This window comes from Formica exsecta, unplaced genomic scaffold (assembly GCF_003651465.1).
Source record: "Formica exsecta isolate Colony F162 unplaced genomic scaffold, ASM365146v1 scaffold120, whole genome shotgun sequence".
Lineage (NCBI taxonomy): Eukaryota > Metazoa > Arthropoda > Insecta > Hymenoptera > Formicidae > Formica > Formica exsecta.
The window spans coordinates 721,986-742,441 of NW_021848537.1; the positions used below are offsets into that span (position 1 = coordinate 721,986).

The 20,456-nt window shown below is 35.5% G+C and overlaps 2 protein-coding genes across 7 annotated transcripts in view; one reads left to right on the plus strand and one right to left on the minus strand.

The window, feature by feature from the left end:
• LOC115243788 (single Ig IL-1-related receptor-like) overlaps nucleotides 1-2,241 on the plus strand; it is a 224,776-nt gene extending 222,535 nt beyond the window's left edge. Inside the window, exon 7 of the mRNA XM_029821025.1 lies at nucleotides 430-2,241. Coding sequence (XP_029676885.1) covers nucleotides 430-905 — 476 coding nt within the window. The 3' untranslated portion in view covers nucleotides 906-2,241. The remainder of the gene's footprint in view (nucleotides 1-429) is intronic.
• Nucleotides 2,242-2,773: 532 nt separating this feature from the next.
• LOC115243764 (multidrug resistance-associated protein 4-like) lies at nucleotides 2,774-20,234 on the minus strand. 6 transcript variants are annotated; one of them, XM_029821012.1, is made up of 17 exons: nucleotides 18,373-18,583; nucleotides 18,008-18,131; nucleotides 16,251-16,272; nucleotides 15,991-16,165; nucleotides 15,747-15,874; nucleotides 14,797-15,099; nucleotides 14,229-14,385; nucleotides 13,119-13,321; nucleotides 12,453-12,931; nucleotides 12,072-12,286; nucleotides 11,652-11,870; nucleotides 11,314-11,500; nucleotides 10,983-11,159; nucleotides 10,393-10,849; nucleotides 9,857-10,232; nucleotides 8,892-9,588; nucleotides 2,774-8,175 (listed from the first exon to the last, which is right to left on the minus strand). In XM_029821012.1, the coding sequence occupies exons 4-17, from the start codon at nucleotides 16,005-16,007 to the stop codon at nucleotides 8,035-8,037; spliced, it is 3,756 nt and encodes a 1,251-aa protein (XP_029676872.1). In that variant the 5' UTR covers nucleotides 16,008-16,165; nucleotides 16,251-16,272; nucleotides 18,008-18,131; nucleotides 18,373-18,583; the 3' UTR covers nucleotides 2,774-8,034. The 6 variants fall into 6 exon arrangements, with proteins under 6 accessions (XP_029676872.1, XP_029676855.1, XP_029676864.1 ...); XM_029820995.1 differs by lacking the exons at nucleotides 15,747-15,874; nucleotides 15,991-16,165; nucleotides 18,008-18,131; nucleotides 18,373-18,583 and adding exons at nucleotides 15,344-15,539; nucleotides 19,659-19,782; nucleotides 20,024-20,234 and having other exon boundaries at nucleotides 14,797-15,227; nucleotides 16,187-16,272; XM_029821004.1 differs by lacking the exons at nucleotides 15,747-15,874; nucleotides 15,991-16,165; nucleotides 18,008-18,131; nucleotides 18,373-18,583 and adding exons at nucleotides 15,344-15,539; nucleotides 19,659-19,782; nucleotides 19,924-19,988 and having other exon boundaries at nucleotides 14,797-15,227; nucleotides 16,187-16,272.
• Nucleotides 20,235-20,456: the final 222 nt, after the last annotated feature.

Consider the following 20,456-nt stretch of genomic DNA (forward strand, 5'->3'; position numbering starts at 1 on the left):
AAGAAAAGAAAAAAAAACACGCCCTACATATACATAACCGACATTTCTGATGAAAATTTGAGGTTTGTGCCTAGATTTTCCTCTCTTTTTCACATTTCGTATATCATTATTCCGATAATGATTCCGACAATGAATGTTTTATCCTGAATTTTGGACAAAAAGTTTCTCTCTTACATTATTGTCAAAATAATTGATACATTTTTTAAAAAACGATTTTTAAAAATACTTTAGAAAATATCGATAAAGTTCTAATTTATTATAATTTTTGTTCAATATAAATGTCCCATTTTTTTATTTAATATAAATATATCATTTTTTTTATTTAATATAAATGTATCATTTTTTTATTTAATATAAATGTATCATCTTTTTATTTTATATAAATGTATCATTCTTTTATTTAATATAAATGTATCATTTGTGTTGCAGGGAGCTTGGAGATCGGCCCGCACGCCAACGCGGTCCGGCGGATCATCGTCGTGCTGAGCCCAGCATCCCTAGGCAACATCTGGACGGACGCGAGCGTCGGCGCGGCGCTGAAGCAGCTGTCATCGTTGCCGATGAAGACAATTGTCATTTCGCTCAAGAGCCTGCCGAGCACGACGATGACGATCGCGAAGCGGTCGCGACGCGATCGTCGCGACGTCGACGCGATCTCGTTCGATCGATTGACGATCCTGTGCTGGCAGCAGGATGGCGGCGACGCCGGTAACGGCAACGGGGGCACCGCATCCTTCGGCAGCGGCGGTCGCAAGTTCTGGTATAAGCTCAGGTTGGCGATGCCGGCGATACGACCGATGGCGTCCGAGACCGGTTGCCAATCGGTGGCTATGATAGTGCAGGCTAACGGCAAGTGCGGACAGCAAAAGGCCCGCTCGCGCGAGAGTCTGGAGGTCCTTGTTTAGGATCCTCGGCTCTCCTCTGTAGGTTCGTTCATTCCGAGCAATCCTTGCGCGAGCGGAATCACTCGGTACCGATTTTCGCGATGATCGCGGCGTCGAGAGGAGCTCGATCTCGATTCGGATCTCGCGCAAACAGATCTCTCAAGATCCTTGTCGTTCAAAAGGCGTCCACTCGTGTCCTGATTCGAGGATTGATCTCGCGAGAAGGATCTTTTGGTCCTTGATTATCGACTCGATGCAAAAATTGTGCGACGATCTCGATTTCGATTATGCAAATTTTGCGCGAGAATCTGCAGCTTTCTCCTCTCTTTCGGAACTTTTACTCCTTTGTTTTTTACCTGAGATCCCGTAAAAGGACGATTTTCGGAAAAAATTGCGTGACTTAAATTTTTGGCGCGATTTATAAAATGCGTGCGTCAAGAATGTGAGAATGACATTTTGCGTCATTGAGTGTTTAATGAAAATCGAATCTTTGAGATTAAAATTTACAATCTTGTTTGATTTTGGCGGTTCGAATTATCGCGCGAGAAACATGAAAGAGCCACATTGTAGCTTTATATTATCATGTTATAACTGCGTTTCTTGTCGCAAACCGTGTCGTATGATTGGAAAGCAAATTCGATTTTATTATCGCACAACAGAAAACAGCTGCACGCATCATAAAAAAAAAAAAAAAAATAAAAATCAAGCAGAAATTTTCTCATATAAATTTTTAGAACTTCGATTCTTCTGAATTTTGTAGTTTAAAATTTTACACTCTTCAACCTTTAGATTTTACAATCTTCAGTTGTGGAAAATCAATTTTAAGATGACGAAAAAAATCTCATTAAAATCTCTGGATACACACGAATCTGCTCGATTTCTTTTTAGAACACCCTGTAGTTGATAGGCACGGAATAAAGGGAAACACCTAAACGGGTATTTATATATTTTAGCGAGGTGCAACTGTGTTCTCGATTACATCTGACTAATCGACGACGCGAAGCGTGAATTTGCAACACGAACATTAAAAACGTGGAGTAACTTCCGTATATTTTTTATTGTCAAACGTCTACTGAATTTTTAATAAAGTGTAAAAATCGAAGAAACATTCCGACAGCAAAAGAAGCGAGAGAGAAAGGATTCTTTAGCGAATATCTTGCTGGTTATTAAAAGTGAATTAACTCAATTAATGTCATTTTGTTTCTTTATTCGATTGTGATTCTTATTTTTACGGTTTTTTGAAATTTGTATATTTAAGATGAGAACATTACTTCTGCCAATTGATTGGAACTCTGTGCTAAAAACAAATTTGAAAGGTACCAAAAAAAGACAAAATAAATAACCATAATATAATAAATAAAAGATATTTTCCTTCGAAAATCAACATCCCAAAATAAAAATCTTTGTTAGATATCTTTGAATGTGAAATAATGTTAAAAGAAATTTAAACATCAAATTTTTATTCATCGCTTTCCTCTTTTTCTGTTTTATGGCAGACTCGACTATTGATTACATTATGACAACGAAAATAAAATTTCAGATTAAAGTAATGAAATCACTGAAATAAGTAGATGTTTCCAAGATTAATAAATCCTTGGATCTCTTGAAATTTTACATTATTTTTTGAATAACATCGCTATTCTCGCAAAAATTTCATGTATAAATGATTAAAAAATCTGGTCGTTTTTTTTTTTGCGCGATTTTCCGAAAAAGCGAATTTGCTTTATACAATCGACGAATCGATTCGATTATCCTAACATTCCGACTGTTTGATGGACGAAAAGAATGGAAAGATGGAAATGCGCAGTCTTCCTTCTCGCGCGCGTGATGAGAATTTTATTATCGGCGTTCCGTTATCACTGGCGTTCTATCATTTCTCTTTTTTTTTCTTTTTTTTTTTTCATTGTGCTTATCGTTACTCTTCTTTGTATATATTGAAAATCTATATTTATTTAGCTAGCCGCGTTTTATTTATATGTACAAATTGCGTACATTTTAATCGATCGACCCTTTAACTAGTGAATAAGATTTTAAATTCCTGTTTCGAGAGATATGGAAAAGAAATATTTGTTTAAGTACTTATAAATATTTGCGCACTTGATACGCGTGGCAAAAATCTGGAAATAAGTTTATCTAAATGTATAGGATGTAAATTGTAAATTATATTTACTTATATATTTTATTACTCGCGCAAATTTTTAGTTAAAATTATATTCGAATTCTGGTTAAAGGGTTTATACAATCGCGCGGAAATGCACTCCGATACGTCACATTTGCGCGACATTTTCTCTAAAAGCTGGTTTATCGCGAGCGATAACGGCATAATTCCGCATTATCGTTCGATATAATATACGTCAACTGCCTCGGGATGTTAATATATAAGCGTTTTATACTGTTTTATATATATATATATACATATATGTGTATACATATATACATATGTAGGCGTACAAGGTGTATTCCATACCGAATATTCCTGGACATCCCTGAGCGCACAATCGGTGTCAGTAATCGTTGCTTGCTAATCGTTATCACATTTTCACTCTTCGAAGACGGGGAGTAACACTCGCGATTTTCTGGATTCTCTAGAAGGGATATTTTTCTTAAATTTCCTTCATATTTTCCTGAATTTTTGATCTAAGTATATATATATATTTGGAATTTTTTTCATAAATTAAACTTAGGATATTTTTTGTTTTGTGTAAAAATCGCGATTGTATAAATTTATCACGAATATTTTCTTATTGAATTTATTTACAAATGTAAAAATCATTGCTTTAACCAGGAAACAATTCCATTATCAATCGCATTTTTATCAGAACTATATCAGCGATTGTCAGTCCTATTCCAGGGAATTGAATTGGGGCCCAGCGCACGAAATCCGAAAATTCAGAATGTTTGCGTAGGTTGTATACTACGAGGAATGACAAAAACATCGTAAAAACAATAAAAATAAAATAGAAGATAAGTGTTAATTATAATCGTAACCGTGATTCATGATTGTAACTTAGGCGAGAGGAAGGAAAGGTAGAAGAGTGAGGTGGGGAGGAGACAATTAGAGGGAAGGTTAATTTTTAACGTTGATAGCAATTATTCTCTTTACTGTCAGTATTACGACACACTAGTGTACTCGTCTCGCCGAGGATGCCAGCAAGGACCCTTGCAAAGGATAATCGCGAGCCGAGTAAGCAGAGTATATAGATGTAGTAATTACATTTGAACGGTGCGTTTCGTAGAGGGACTCCGAATTGTTTTTTTCCGAAAATAGGGTTGTAATTCTCTCGCGTATTTGTAGGGAACACCATGCGAGACAAACTGGTCATTCCAGAAATAACAATTTTTCGAAAGGCTCGCCAAAACATCGTTTTCAAAAGTTAAATCATTAAAAAGAGACTCGTTTTTTTTCAAAAATTTGTAATATATAATTAGAGACTTGCATTTCTTATAAAATTTCCAAAAAATAGTCTAAATATTTTCTTAATTTTTTTAAACATTAGATATCATCTAATATAAGCAAGAAGAAGAATAAAATAAGATTAAATAAATTTATTAATTTTTGATAAGATTTTTATATAGTTCGCTCTCAAATTTGACAAAAGAGCAGATGTGTTCCTTTCGCAAATGAACCGTTTATTTGTCTTTTTTTTTTTTTAATTTTTCTTATTGGTCTTATCGTTGCATTGTTCGTCGCTATCGATAAGACGGTTTAGCGAATGATTTACTTATTTAATCAATTAATCTTTGTATTTTGACAATAAAGTCTCTCTAGAATTCTTAGAAGTAGCGCGATTCGCGTACGTTCTCTTTCTCCTTTTTTTTTAACTATAAATAGTTTAATCGATAAGAGACAAAACGAACAAGTTGGGATCGTACGTGTATAATTCTAGATAAATGTTTATCTAGCGTGCGTCTGATTATGACTGGTCGATTGTTTGGCGGCGCGAGTAATAAAAGCCGTTTACACGTGTAAGATGTTCTAACTGTTTATAGCGGAGCATATGTTTTGTGACATAAGAATAATTCTTTGTATATGCCGTGTATATCTAGGTCCTATCTAGAGGATGATCAGATCCTATAAGCGCAATTTTTTTAAAGAGAATGTAATTGTAATTTACATTTTATTATACTTATTTTATTTTCCACTTAGATTTAAGCAATGCGTGTCTTGTCGCAATTTCGTTGATTAATTTTAATTATCGAAAATAATTAGTATTTCTCGATAAGTAATTAATTCTCTTGTAATCTTATTTATTGATCCTTTCGTTTTATTCTCGTTCAGTGATTCGACCATCTTTTTAAATAAATGGATTCATGTATTTTGATAAATAATAAAACATCTCAAACGTCTTCAGAGTTGCATGTACTTACCAATCTAATCAAGAATATTGCTATCTTGAATCTTTTTTTTTTAATCGATCCTTCGATTTGTTGGATTTTCGAGATGTAATTCTAATTTATTATTTATATATATACTTTACATATCTAATCAACTTATTTTTCTCATAAGATAAATAAAGAATTTATTATAAGATCTATTCAACCCAGCATAATATGAGTTCATGCATCTCCTTATAAAAGAAAATAACATATGTTTTGTATCAACAATAAGTTCTAATTATGTCGACTTCAATTATCACTGCCGTACAAAGGGGACATAATTAATATTTGTAATAACATGATCGTTATAGAGACAAGAGCATAGTTCTGTAATTTAAAAGAAGAGGAAATTATAAAAAAGCAGATTATATATGGCATGCCCAATAAGATGATAACGTAGATTATTTACATAAATAATAATTTGTATCTATATTTCGTTTACAATGATTAATACAATATAATAGGCACTTTTAAGTAAGATATTGTAATTCGCATTTTCAGCTTAAAAAAAGAGTACAATACATCTATCTACATATATAATAAATATTGATGACGACGATTACAATACGGACGTTCATGTATAGTGTATAGGATATATCCTCGTGAAAAGCTTGTGTCCGTAACCCCTCTTTAATTCTTCGTCCTGCTATCAGTATCTCAAAGTAACAGTAGCTTCAAATAATTACGATAATAATTCAATAATTAAAACGCAGTTTTCATATAATTATTTGAATATAATTTAAATAATGAATATTATATATGTAATATAATGACTATACTATATTTAAAAAAATTAGACTATGTTTAAAGTAACATTTGAAGTTATTGCCGCTTAAAAATACCAATAAGGAGAAGAATTAAAAAAAGAGGATCAAAAATTATTTACGTAATGTAGTCGATACGTATGTTACTGTCTCGCTTCCTAATCACAGCGAAAAATTGATCAGTATAAAATCAATCGTCGAAAAAGGCATTAAGTACTTTGATTCTCGTTGCTTTTCGACTTTGCATTATTTACATAAAGATCGAGTACAATGCGCTTCGTTATTATAATAATAATAACAATACAATAATATATAAAATAACAATAGAGTACTAAAAAAAAACGTAGTTACTTTTAATAACTGCTCGTGTTTAAGTATTTCGCTTTAAACATAGAGCAGTGGCAAGCTCTCCTTTTGTTGATATTCCTTATACTTGTAGCACCAGTGTAACAGGAGAAACATTGCGCATTTCTTGCATGATTGTGGATACATACACGGGGTAGTTTCGAAAAAAACGAGGGGTACCGGCGCGTGTTCGAGAGATGAATCACGAATTTAGTATTGTCACTCGTTTTTCTTTCTTGCTAGACACCATGTATATCGAAGTATATATGAGTATAAAAATTAGTAGAATCTGTTTTTCCTTAACGTTAAGTACAATTTTGTCTTAATTTGTTGGTTCACCGATCTTGAGGAATTCTTAAAGATATGTCAAGAGATGAAATTATTTAAGAATAATTCCACTTCGAGCAATTGTATCCTTAAGAATATCTAAAGAATTAATCAAATCCTTAATCTAAATTATTTAAATCATTATTCACGCAAAATTCTAAACACGATGGAACACATAATATATATCTCAAAATTTCTGGCCCTCAAATCCGTCGATTAATCGAAGAGGTTCAATCTTATGATCTACAACTTCTCCGAATCTCTCGGATTTATATTCCTAGCTCTTTTCATACATATTTCAAATTATTATCCTTCTAAATCGCCCTAATATTTTATTCATATATTTTGCTGAGATAAATCTTGTTTATGTAAAATTATTTAAAAAATAATAAGATATTGAAATTACTTAAAAGATATAAATAAAAGATATATTTATTAAAGCGTTTAATCACCGACGATTAAAAGATCGATGATCCAACGTGTTGAAAGCTTCATTCTTCCTGACGGAATACTCTGGGTCAGACTGATACAAAAGTGACGTAATAATACTATAACTGCGGTTGTTCCGCGGTTGAGGCGAGCGTTTTTGTGATTGCTCGCTGCACTGACATTGCATTGGATCGAAAAAGGCAGAATTTTCGAAAAAAGACAAGCTGAACGAGTCTGTGCACTTTGCAGTAAAAAACGATTGTTGGTTTATTAATCCCTGCCGAAAAAGTTTCGCCGGTTCTCTGTGTCCTCTTTCGCGCGTTCCCGAGTTTGCAAGGATCTTTATATATCTGAATGCCTCTTTAAACATTTTTCCATTTTCCCTCTTGAATCCATCAATCCAGAATCCTAGATTATATTATGTATGTAATCTTTCATTTTTCTTTATATCTATTGATTCTTTTTTTTCTTTCTCTCTCTCTCTCTCTTTCATTTCTTTTACATCCTATATTTCGTTCAAACTTATTTGACGCCTAAATCTTTGCCTAAATTCTAACATACCTTAGTTTTTCATTTCTAAATATGGATCTATCATTTGGTATATTTATCCTTCGCTTTTCCCATTTTCAATTCTTGAGATTTTCAAACTCAAGAACCTTTTATATTCTACATTCTATACATACGGAGACCAAAATCCTGGCTTTTACGATACTTTTGTTAACTTTCGGTGTGCCAAGATTTCCGATATATTTCTAAATTCTAAGAATCCAAAATTCTTGGACCGAGTTTAGCTGTTTTGTCTTTCTCTTTAACGTAATCTCTAGAGCCGTTCAAAGATAATTCTCACAAGAGAATAGACGGAATCTTTTTTAGAAATCATCTGTCGAAAGATTAGCGTTGAGGGTGTTTCACAGCGTAGTCGCGCGATTCAGGTAGCTGTCGCGGGCAACACCGGCCAGGGCGTCCGCCATCGCTTTGCCAGTTTCCTGTACCATGCTCTTCAGAAAACTTGATTCCTTCTGCAGCAGCACGTGGGGATGATCGAATTCCTACGTACGATAAAAAGTTTGCCTTTGAGGAGAGAACTACAGATTTACGATCCACTCTTGTTACGAAAGCTGTATCTTTCACGGCGAGATAGCTCGATACATACTGCGAACTCGATAAAATATTTATGAGGTATATACACTGGGTGTGATGAAAATGTTCATTCCTGTTGACATTTATTTATATTGTGGAACGAGAAAAAGCGGCAAATATAAAGTAATATCTTTATTCTGTCGGAAATAATAGGAAGTTCGAGAGATAATTAAAAATTTGAGAGTTAATGATACAATAAATGCATAATTATAGTATTATGCACGATTATAGAATAAGAAATTCAACAATCGGGCTTCTTTACCCAAAGAACTACGTCAAAAAGACATCATAAAAATGACCAACAAATATTCATACGAAATTGTAAAATCATATATAAATAATTCAAACATCTCCAACATATAATTACGTTACTTTATCAAGCGACGCGGTAACACCGCGACGCCAAGTATATATAAAAATTCGTTTCAGCTTGTCAACGGTTTTTTACTATATGAAAGAGCGAGCAAGAATTCCATGCGACAATTCATTCTATCTAAGCGAAAAAACGAAAGAATCAATAAATTCATATATGATTATAAAATAATTAAATGATAAAAACGAGAATTTGATTCAACGATTTATTCCATCTAAATAAAAAGGAAGAAGTATAAAAAAGTTGACTCACCACTGCCTTGCCGGCATCCATAACCAGGATACGGTCGCTGTCCATGACGGTGTTCAATCGGTGAGCGATCGTCAACACCGTGCACTTCTCGAACTTCTTTCTGATCGTCGTCTGGATGAGTTCGTCTGTTCGCGGATCCACATTGGCGGTCGCCTCGTCCAGCACAAGTATCGGATTGTTTCTGATGATGGCACGTGCCAGGCAAACCAGCTGCCGTTGGCCGACGCTAAGATTGGAGCCGCCCTCGTTGACGTGTGCCTGCAGGCCCATCTCCTTCAACTCGACTTCCTCAAGTGCCTGCCACAGCAGGTCGTCCGGATACGAATCGAATGGATCGAGGTTCCGTCTCAGAGTACCGGAGAATAGGAACGGTTCCTGCGGGATAATGCTGATCTTGGAGCGCAGATCGTGCAGACCGATCTCACTAGTGTCAATGCCGTCGATCTCGATCGGGCCTTCTATGTCGGCCAGGCGGAAAAGAGCTTGAATCAGAGACGACTTGCCGGCACCGGTCCTGCCAATAATACCAATCTTCTCGCGCGGAAAGATGACGAACCTGAGATTTTTCAATACCGGCGGTTCCAACGGCGCGTAACGCAGGTTCACGTTTTTGAACTCGATCTTGCCTTCCTGTGGCCACTCGGACTTAGGCTTTTTATCAGGGGCGCTCTCAAGAGGAGGTTCGCTCTCCACTTTGCTGCAAGAGAATTAAAGTATTTGGTTTAGAGATTAAACATATATTTAAATGAATTTTATGAGTTTGAAGACATTTAGATATATCGAAAGATACAAAAGTGTGGATATTGAAAGAATCAAGATTGGAAAAATATACAAGATCTAAATGAAAAGATCTAAGATTCTAAAAATTCAAAACTTTCAAAGATCCAAAATGTCAAACATGTAAAAGTCGAAAGAATTAGAAATTTAAGAATAAAGAAATCTGAAACGAAGATAGACACTCGTACCTGTATTCGAGGATGCGTTCTACAGAAGTCATCTGGTTTTCCAGCTCGGCGCTCTGGCGCATGCCCCACTGGAACATGCCGGTGAGGCCGATACTCTGGGTGATCGCTAGGCCTACGTATCCACCCTCCATTGAGCCACGAGCATAGTTGTCCATCACAAGGAAGCTTAATGTCACCAGCACGATATATAGCACGCAGAAAATGTCCAACCAGAAACCAAAGGCGCGTGAGGACGCAATGAAGATATACCACGCAGACGAATGGAGATCTTGATGACGATCGAACTCCTCCGTGAGAATCTGGTCCGCTCCGAACGCGCGGATCGTCGGTAGTCCTTGAAGAGTCGCGCTTAAGTGAGCGAAAACCGGTGAGCGAGCTAAGGAGAAAAAGGTTGAACATTTCATTTACATTATTCGAAGAATTTACACTCAATCTAATGAAATCCGCGATAGATTTAACTTTAATCTATTTTATTTTATCGATCAAGTTATATCTATTCATTTTTTTTTATCGTAAAACGAGTCTAAGTTACTCACTGATGCCTTCAAGACGCTTGACGCTACGACTAGTAGCCAGGTAAAAGATTCTCAAGTAGTAAAAGATAATGCCGACGATCAGAGTGGGGATCAGCAACCAAACATTCGCAATGGCAACTACGATGATGATGCCGAGCAACGACAGACCAATCTGTAGGCAGTCAATGAGTGCGGTAGGCAGTATCTCATCCACCGCACCCATGTCTTTAGAGAACCGATTGAGCACACGGCCTGATGTGTTAGTATTGAAGAAACGCATTGTGGCGCGGCTGATGCTGCGAAACATGTGATCGTGTAGCCGTATGGAGGCACGCATGCACGCCCTGAAGAAGGCAAACGAACGCATCAGAGTCACGCCGATCGTTAGCACGGTCACCACGGTGAAAATATAGATGCATTGTATGCGCGTGAGAGGACTCCTCGGATCTTCCACGACGCCGTCTTTAGTTTGATTCACCTGTGAAAATAAATTAAGACCGAGACGTTGAAGTATGTATTACGCGGTTTTTCGAAATCTAGATTTCTCAAATTTTTTGAAAGAGAGATTATACATTCGCCGATTATCTCAACTCGTATACAATTATACTTACGTAGTTTTCTTCGATGTCGACCCACCTCGCGATAAAGAAATCACCGCCGCTGGCCGCTAATTGCGATAATACGCAAAGCATGGTAACCATGAATATTACGCACCAATTGCCGCCGGCGCGAAAGTAATCCCCGTACACTTTGCCGGCAACATTGCCAACTGTCCGCATCTCGGCCATCTAAAAAAATTAACAAGATTAATATTATATATTAATAAAAATATTATAAATTAATAATAAAAATAAAATATTATAAATTAATTAATATTATATATTAATTTACATAACATTACAATCTATATTAAAATTCAGATTGTGCAATAATTGGAATTACCTCGTCAGGTTCCTGTTTGGTAGTATCAATTGTCATAAAGGAGCTCAGGGATGTAATACTGCCGGTACGCGAATTGCTTCGGCTAACGGGAGCCGAAGGGGGTCGAGAAGATTTCTCATCCGTTTGCGTTTGATTCTCCAATAGCCGACCGAAATCCACTCCCATAGAGCCCAATTCGTCATAAGTACTGATGAACAAAAATATCCCTTATATAAAATGATGAAATGACGTACTACGATATTCTATATATTTCTTTAAATTATATTCTCGTTCAAAGATTTGCTGATCGATATAAAAAGGATAAAATAACTAGAGAAAAGAAGATGCTAGGGTCGTACCCTTCTGCTTGGATGGCTCCGTCCTTCAGAACGATAATTCTGCCGACATTATGCAAGTATTGCAATTGATGGGTCACAAGAATACGGGTCTTTCCGCGCAGATACTTGTCGATGCACTCTTCGAACATGTGTTTGCCCACGTGAGCGTCCACGGCGCTCAAAGGATCATCCATGAGATATATGTCGGCTTCGGCGTAAATAGCTCTCGCCAAATTTATTCTGATAATCATTAATATATACATATACACACTTATATATAAATTTTTATTATTTTTATTATTATTATTATTATTTATATAACACAAAAAGAAAATCATAAACACGCAATTTGTGTCGTAATCTGTAAACCGATTCTGTACGACACTAACATTCAATTCTATTTTAAGGAAATTTTTTATCGGAATAATCTAGGAAACCAACCTTGCACGCTGGCCACCGGAAAGACTAATACCCCTCTCGCCTACTATCGTCTTATCGCCATAAGGTAGCAAGCTGAAGTCCCTCTTTAACTGGCACACTTTAGTCACGCGATCATATCGGACCTGATCCATCTTTCGTCCAAACAAAATGTTTTGTCTCACCGATCCGGCGAACAGCCACGGCTCTTGACTGGCATAAGCAATTTTGCCATTAATCTGTGTAAAAAAGAACATGTTTAAGAACATGATAAAATTATTTTCTATTATATTTTGATAAATAATTAAATATTTTATTCCTCTTCGAGCAAAATTTGTTTATCACGTTAACTTACTCGGGTTTATTTAATTTAACATTATCATCAAAAAGGGACTGTACACATACCTGAATGGAACCTTGCTGCAAACGTAGCTCCTTCAGGATGACGTTCATCAGGCTGCTTTTACCTGCACCAACCTGGCCAACAATGGCGATCAATTCACCCGGGCGTACCTTAATGTTGATATTTTGCAAAGTGTCCTCCGTCTCATAATCCAGCCACTTGGCGCTACCATTCTCGATGGAAATATGGTACTCGTTACCCGATTGATCCGCGGTCACTCGATCGTTTTTCTTCTGGTTGGCCAGATCTTTTTTCGCATTTTCCTTGTAGTTCTCATTCGCGTTCTCCTTGTAGTTTTCATTCGCGTTCTCCTTGTATTTCTTGTTCACGTTCTCCTCGTAATTCTCATTCGCATTTTCTTTGTATTTCTCCTTCGCGTTTTCTTTCACTATCTTAGTTTCGGGAGATGCCACTTCATCATACATCATGAAGTTCTGCAAGCGTTTTATAGATACCATCGCCTCCGCCACTTGCGTTATTCCTGGAAAAAGAGAAAAAACAAGGATAGAAAAAAACGCAGATAGAAGAACAAGAGAGTAAGGATAAGAAAGAAGAAAGATAACAAGAAATAAAGAATTCAAAAAAGGAAAAAATACTGTAAGCTCGTCGATGTTCAAGTGTTATTAATTAATTACGTTCGCTACACGTAGTGACATATATATACACACCTTGCGGGAAAAAAACGGTCATAGTCGTACGCAGAATGTTGTAATAAGCGGTTATCATAAACACTTTCTCGGCCGTAATCTTGAAGCCGAACAACACGTAAGCCAGCACCGTGATAAACAGCGACATCCTCGTGGAGAAAATGATGAATGACAAGGTGACACCTCTGATATACGACGTCCCTCGGATGACGTTGACTTCCTTCCTATGAACAAATTTTGTCTGTTTTTTTTCTTTCTTTTTTGCTTTCTCTCTTGAAAAATTGTTTATTTTTTTTTTCGATCCGCAAAAAATATTGCCACCTGCTCCAATGAAGCGTACGATCCAACGAAAATACCGCAGTAAAATAAGGTGTAGACATCTCGATTAAATACGCGTGTGAATTAATTAATTTGTTTTTTTTAAATAGCGTTTTTTTTTTAAACCGTCGCATGTGCATGAAAATTGTCGCAACATTGATAATTTATTTTCGATGACAGAGTGCGGAGTTCATTAAACTCAAAATTATTCGATATTGAGAATTAATGGTTTCCGGCTACTTAAACTTTAGGAATGTAACGCAGGGGCAACGTTTTGATTTCGTAGGCAATTTAGATTTAACTTTATTTCAAATTAAATTCGAAGAGAGAGTTTAGATTTATTTATATATAACATTCTAAATTAATATATTTATATATACACAATATTCTCAAAATATTCAAAAAACAAAACAAATATTTAAAGAACAAAACTTTATCTTCGTAAGTTTTCTATTAAAGACTATATTTTTCTTTTTCTTGATAATACAGACGCGATAAAATTGAGTAATAAAAGGTCGCCGTTGTTTTCGATTATTATCATTTTATCTGATTGTATCAATAGTGATTTCAATTGAAATAGAAATAAAGCAAGTGCCGACTCACTCTCAACAGCTAGTTTATGATGATTCAAACCGGAACAGATTGTTGAAGAAAAAGCGAACTATTAATCACTTAAATTCTTAAATACTTTCCGCTTCTGTTAACGAAAGTACGAGATTGCGTTACGATTTTTTTTTTTATTTGACGCATAATTATATATATAACACAATTAAGCGCGTTACTCGCGTAAACAACATAAGTGGCAATACTCACTTTCTCGCTTTTTCTATGAGCGCGCTAAATGGCTTTTCCCAGGTGTACATCTTAATAGCTTGAATTCCGCTAATAATCTCGTTTGTCAATCGCACCCTCTCGTCAGTTCTGATTGCAGTTCTTAACCTCAGCTCAGATGATTTTTTGCCCAGCCATCCTGAAAAATTTCGAAATCAAGGAGATAAGATAACAAAACAAAAATTATATACTCGGGTGTCTTATGTATATATAATCGTCGAATATTAAACAATATGTATTAAAAAAATAGAAGAATACACAGGATTTATTATAATTTTATTATTAAGACTATCAGAAAATAGAACAAAATACAAAACCGAAATAAGAAATTTAGAAATGCAATCACAAAATCACGACGATTCTCGTCGCGAAACACAAATTTTTACCGACTTCTTTTATCTCAATTATTCTTCGCAGATACACGATATAGGTATACATTAAATCATTTTCTCACTCGCTGAATTATGTTGAGAGACTTTGCGATTTCGTAATTTTCTCGCGAGAATTACTATTAATAATAGTTAAAAATAGTTGGAAGAGTACGTCTCACCTTGCAAAGGAATAAACATGAGCAGAGAGGCGACTCCGATGATAGCGGATATTCCGATGTCAAGGAAGTAGTACATGAAGAACGTAATAATGATAGTCTCTAAGGGTCCGATCCATAAGTAATGGAGGAATATGATGCTAATGTCGAACCTATTGACATCGTTGGATAATAAATTGACTGCCTGCCCAATTGTCGTCTCGCCCAGCGCGGTCCTAGTCAGCTTCAACGTCTTGCGATAGATGAGCGAGCAGCAAGCTATACGTATTTTCATGCCCATATGCAGGATTCCCATCATATATGGATGTATGACAAACACATTGACGGCGGAACACAAGATGATGCCGGCCGCGTACAAATAAGCGTGGAACTCGTCAACTTCCTGGGTATTGTAATACCGTAGCAGCTGGCCCAGAAAGATCGGTTGCAACAGCCTGCGTCAATATTCAGCGAGAAAATTCATTAGATGCGAGAAAATTTATGTACGATATAAAAAATTCATATTATCTTCAACTACATAGTAAACTATTTACGTGTCTAACGCTCGTACCTGAGCAAGATCTCCATGACGGCCAGAACTATTCCGTATAGCAGGACCTTGAAGCCGAAGCACTTGATGATGACTCTCAGCAAACTGGGCTCGCTCACCTTCTTTTGGGATCCAGTCCTCGCATTCCTCTCCAGCCGACGTTTGTACGCCTCGCATTCTTTCTCCCAGGCCTTCGCTATTTTAACACCAAGAATACCACTTGTATGCTCTTTAATATACAATTTAAATAATAATATATATAATTATTTAATAATATATAATTTTAAACTTTTCGACTCTATCTAAAGCAATTAAAATCATCGTCATCGTCTTGTTCGATTCTCATTGTTTTCATTCAATGGAAACATCTGAGATTACATTGAAGTGTAAAGGATCACAGATCGATGAGAATACGTTGTTGGATGTATGACGAACACATTGACGGCGGAACACAAGATGATGCCGGCCGCGTACAAATAAGCGTGGAACTCGTCAACTTCCTGGGTATTGTAATACCGTAGCAGCTGGCCCAGAAAGATCGGTTGCAACAGCCTGCGTCAATATTCAGCGAGAAAATTCATTAGATGCGAGAAAATTTATGTACGATATAAAAAATTCATATTATCTTCAACTACATAGTAAACTATTTACGTGTCTAACGCTCGTACCTGAGCAAGATCTCCATGACGGCCAGAACTATTCCGTATAGCAGGACCTTGAAGCCGAAGCACTTGATGATGACTCTCAGCAAACTGGGCTCGCTCACCTTCTTTTGGGATCCAGTCCTCGCATTCCTCTCCAGCCGACGTTTGTACGCCTCGCATTCTTTCTCCCAGGCCTTCGCTATTTTAACACCAAGAATACCACTTGTATGCTCTTTAAGGGGTGTGTACAGATCAGTTACTTCAAGATCTCTGCGGTAACCCACCCAGAACGTGCGTAGGACCCAACTGCGAAGAAAAAAATCAAAGCATACACGTTTTACTCGCACAAACCGTCCACTATTCATCCAATTCGTGCGAATCACGCTTTCTCCTTTAAAATATTATATTCCACATCTCTTATCTTTCGTTCAAGATATTATTTTCGTAGTTTGTTTCGCGAGATAAAATTTTTTTTTTTTTTTTAAATTTCAGATTGACAGAAATCAAAGATAATGTCGATATTTAATGCAATCATGACGCAAGCAAGGCTCGAAACTAACAATTGACAATGGTTTTTGCAAAATTCGACGTCTATAAAATCAAAAATTATTAAAAAATATATTTTATCGATCATACATTGATTAAAAAAAATATATCTTTTTAAAAACTACTAAATTATTATGATAGAATATTATACGATAACGACGGTTAATATTTTAAGGAAAGAAGAAATTATTAAAGATATTTCATTAAATTCGTACACCATTCAAATGTGCAAACATTTTCTGGTCGTTGGATTTTGTAAATATAATCCTCAATAATGTATCTGACCGAAAAACCTTTTCAAGAAAAACGACTTTTCGTAAAAATATTACTCGGAGATCGAATCTAAATCATGATTGCTAGATAAAAAGATTGAATTTAAATTAGGATGATAAGAACTAACAAAATATGAATCAGATGAAATCATATGCACTCTTAAGTGCACTTGATTTCTTATTATCCGAATAAGATAAAATCGATAAGGCAAGAAGATAACGCAAACATTGCGGAGTATAAATATCGAGGATTAAAGAAAAAACGATTTGCTGAACAAAGTAGTGCAAGGATGTTCCAGGGACATTATTCGCATCTTATCGGCGGCTCTCGATCCAAAGATAATTCACATCTCACAGCCCGCTTATCACATTCAATAAGCCGATTAAATATTTCTACTACGTACTATTTATATCTCTAATATTAAGATGACGCGCAAAGTAGAAAACAAGGAGAATCTACTTCATTTTTTATCTATCTGTTTTTGTCTTCAATATCGATTATTCTAGGAAATATTTAGATATCTAATCGCTCTATGAAAGTGCGCAAGCTATAATTTAAATGGAAGATGATATCATATCTCTTCGAATATTTCCGTAAATCGACAATATGAAAAATTCGATATTATTACTTATATTATAAATTTTAAAAAATATGTGAGATTATATTATCAAAGTGTAAAAAATCTGACAAGAATGTCGAATTAATTCTAATAAAACCCATTGCAACTTGATAATATAATTATTAATATATACAATTTAAATAATAATATATATAATTATTTAATAATATATAATTTTAAACTTTTCGACTCTATCTAAAGCAATTAAAATCATCGTCATCGTCTTGTTCGATTCTCATTGTTTTCATTCAATGGAAACATCTGAGATTACATTGAAGTGTAAAGGATCACAGATCGATGAGAATACGTTGTATTAATTCTAATTAAATCTATCGTAATCTAAACCTCCCTCTTGTGTGCGGATTCTCTAAAGAAATTAAAATTGTCGTCTTGATTGATTCTCTCGAGTTTTCATTCGCACATCTACGATGACCGTATCATTCTGTTGCTTCATAAAGAAGACTCACGTCCACGAGAAGCCATCAAAATATCATTACACTATCGATTTCTTGCTGTACTAGCATCTCCTCTTCTCTTCCTCTTCCTCTCTTATTTTTATCAGGGATTGTATCAAGTGACACTTGTCTCGTTTTTCATACTTACGTGAACGTCAACGCGCTGAGAATATTTGTGCCCGCTCTAGGATTCTTCACTTTCTCGGTTTGCACTTTCCCATCCATGATGATGATGATGATGATGATGACACTGTCTCACTCTCGAGGCTCTTCTGCAAGATATAATAAACTCTCATGTACACACACGGATGTATATTTGCACGTCGCGATTGAGTAACATCAGAGGATGTTCGGCGCAAAAAAAAGGCCAAAGAAGACAAAAGGAGAGAGGAGAGATAGATCGACATTCACACCGTATATCTTCGCGTAGCTCTCTGTGCCGTCTCTTTTTCCTTTTTCGTTAAATGGGGGTGAAAATTTAATAACTAGAAGTATCGCTTGATATCTTATCACCGTTACATGCGTGCAACGAATCCAAGTGGTCCTCGATATTGCACGTTATCAGGTGCATGACGCGTGTGTTTTCACATATCCGATCTCTCGAAATAATTTTCATGTACTGGGCGTAATTTGTACTTGCGCGTTGTTACATCTCGTTATGAAACATAAAGCAGCTGCTTGATAACATTGTAGATCCTCTGCCTCTGATAATATTTCCTCCTTCCACATACATATTTTTCATTTCGATTTCTTTTTCTCTCGATATTTTCGAATTTTTTCTCTACATTAATATTTTTTTCGAAATGTTTTATAACTAATTAAAAGTTCCTAATTTAATTTATTGTAATTTATATCTATAATCTCTCTCTCTGACATTATTCCTTTACATATTGATAAAATTTCATATTATTGCATATAATTGCAGCGTTTATCAGCGCGTTAATTACCTTCAACTTTAGTTGCACAATATTAACCCGCGAGTAGTTGCTTTTTTTCAAAAATAGATGAGATATAATTGAAATCGATGGTTTAAGGGGGCATACCCGTTTGAAACTTCGAAAATTGAGTAGATTTTTTTAGATTTTTTTGCAGCGCAATGATAAAAATTTTTAATTTTTTTACGATATTAATACAATATTATTAACTTAAATAAAAATTTTCAGCCTAAAAAAATTTTTTTTTAAAGTTATGCGAATATTTGCAGATTTATGTTTTCATACACGGTGTCCGTGAAAACTCGGGCTACGTTCGACGGATTGACTTCAAATTTTACATGCGGGTTTCTAATAAGATTCCGCATCTGCCAACGAAGCTTTTATTTAATCAGATTCCCCATTTTTTTGTTATTAAAAAAAAAGATGGACTTTTTTTCAAAAAAATCGAAACTTTTTTTTTAACACGCCATTTTTTTATTTTTTGAAATTTTGAAAAAACGCTTGGATAGCAGATGACTATTACAATGTTTAATAAGAAAAAACTTGGATTTTTGATCGATGAGAATACGTTGTATTAATTCTAATTAAATCTATCGTAATCTAAACCTCCCTCTTGTGTGCGGATTCTCTAAAGAAATTAAAATTGTCGTCTTGATTGATTCTCTCGAGTTTTCATTCGCACATCTACGATGACCGTATCATTCTGTTGCTTCATAAAGAAGACTCACGTCCACGAGAAGCCATCAAAATATCATTACACTATCGATTTCTTGCTGTACTAGCATCTCCTCTTCTCTTCCTCTTCCTCTCTTATTTTTATCAGGGATTGTATCAAGTGACACTTGTCTCGTTTTTCATACTTACGTGAACGTCAACGCGCTGAGAATATTTGTGCCCGCTCTAGGATTCTTCACTTTCTCGGTTTGCACTTTCCCATCCATGATGATGATGATGATGATGATGACACTGTCTCACTCTCGAGGCTCTTCTGCAAGATATAATAAACTCTCATGTACACACACGGATGTATATTTGCACGTCGCGATTGAGTAACATCAGAGGATGTTCGGCGCAAAAAAAAGGCCAAAGAAGACAAAAGGAGAGAGGAGAGATAGATCGACATTCACACCGTATATCTTCGCGTAGCTCTCTGTGCCGTCTCTTTTTCCTTTTTCGTTAAATGGGGGTGAAAATTTAATAACTAGAAGTATCGCTTGATATCTTATCACCGTTACATGCGTGCAACGAATCCAAGTGGTCCTCGATATTGCACGTTATCAGGTGCATGACGCGTGTGTTTTCACATATCCGATCTCTCGAAATAATTTTCATGTACTGGGCGTAATTTGTACTTGCGCGTTGTTACATCTCGTTATGAAACATAAAGCAGCTGCTTGATAACATTGTAGATCCTCTGCCTCTGATAATATTTCCTCCTTCCACATACATATTTTTCATTTCGATTTCTTTTTCTCTCGATATTTTCGAATTTTTTCTCTACATTAATATTTTTTTCGAAATGTTTTATAACTAATTAAAAGTTCCTAATTTAATTTATTGTAATTTATATCTATAATCTCTCTCTCTGACATTATTCCTTTACATATTGATAAAATTTCATATTATTGCATATAATTGCAGCGTTTATCAGCGCGTTAATTA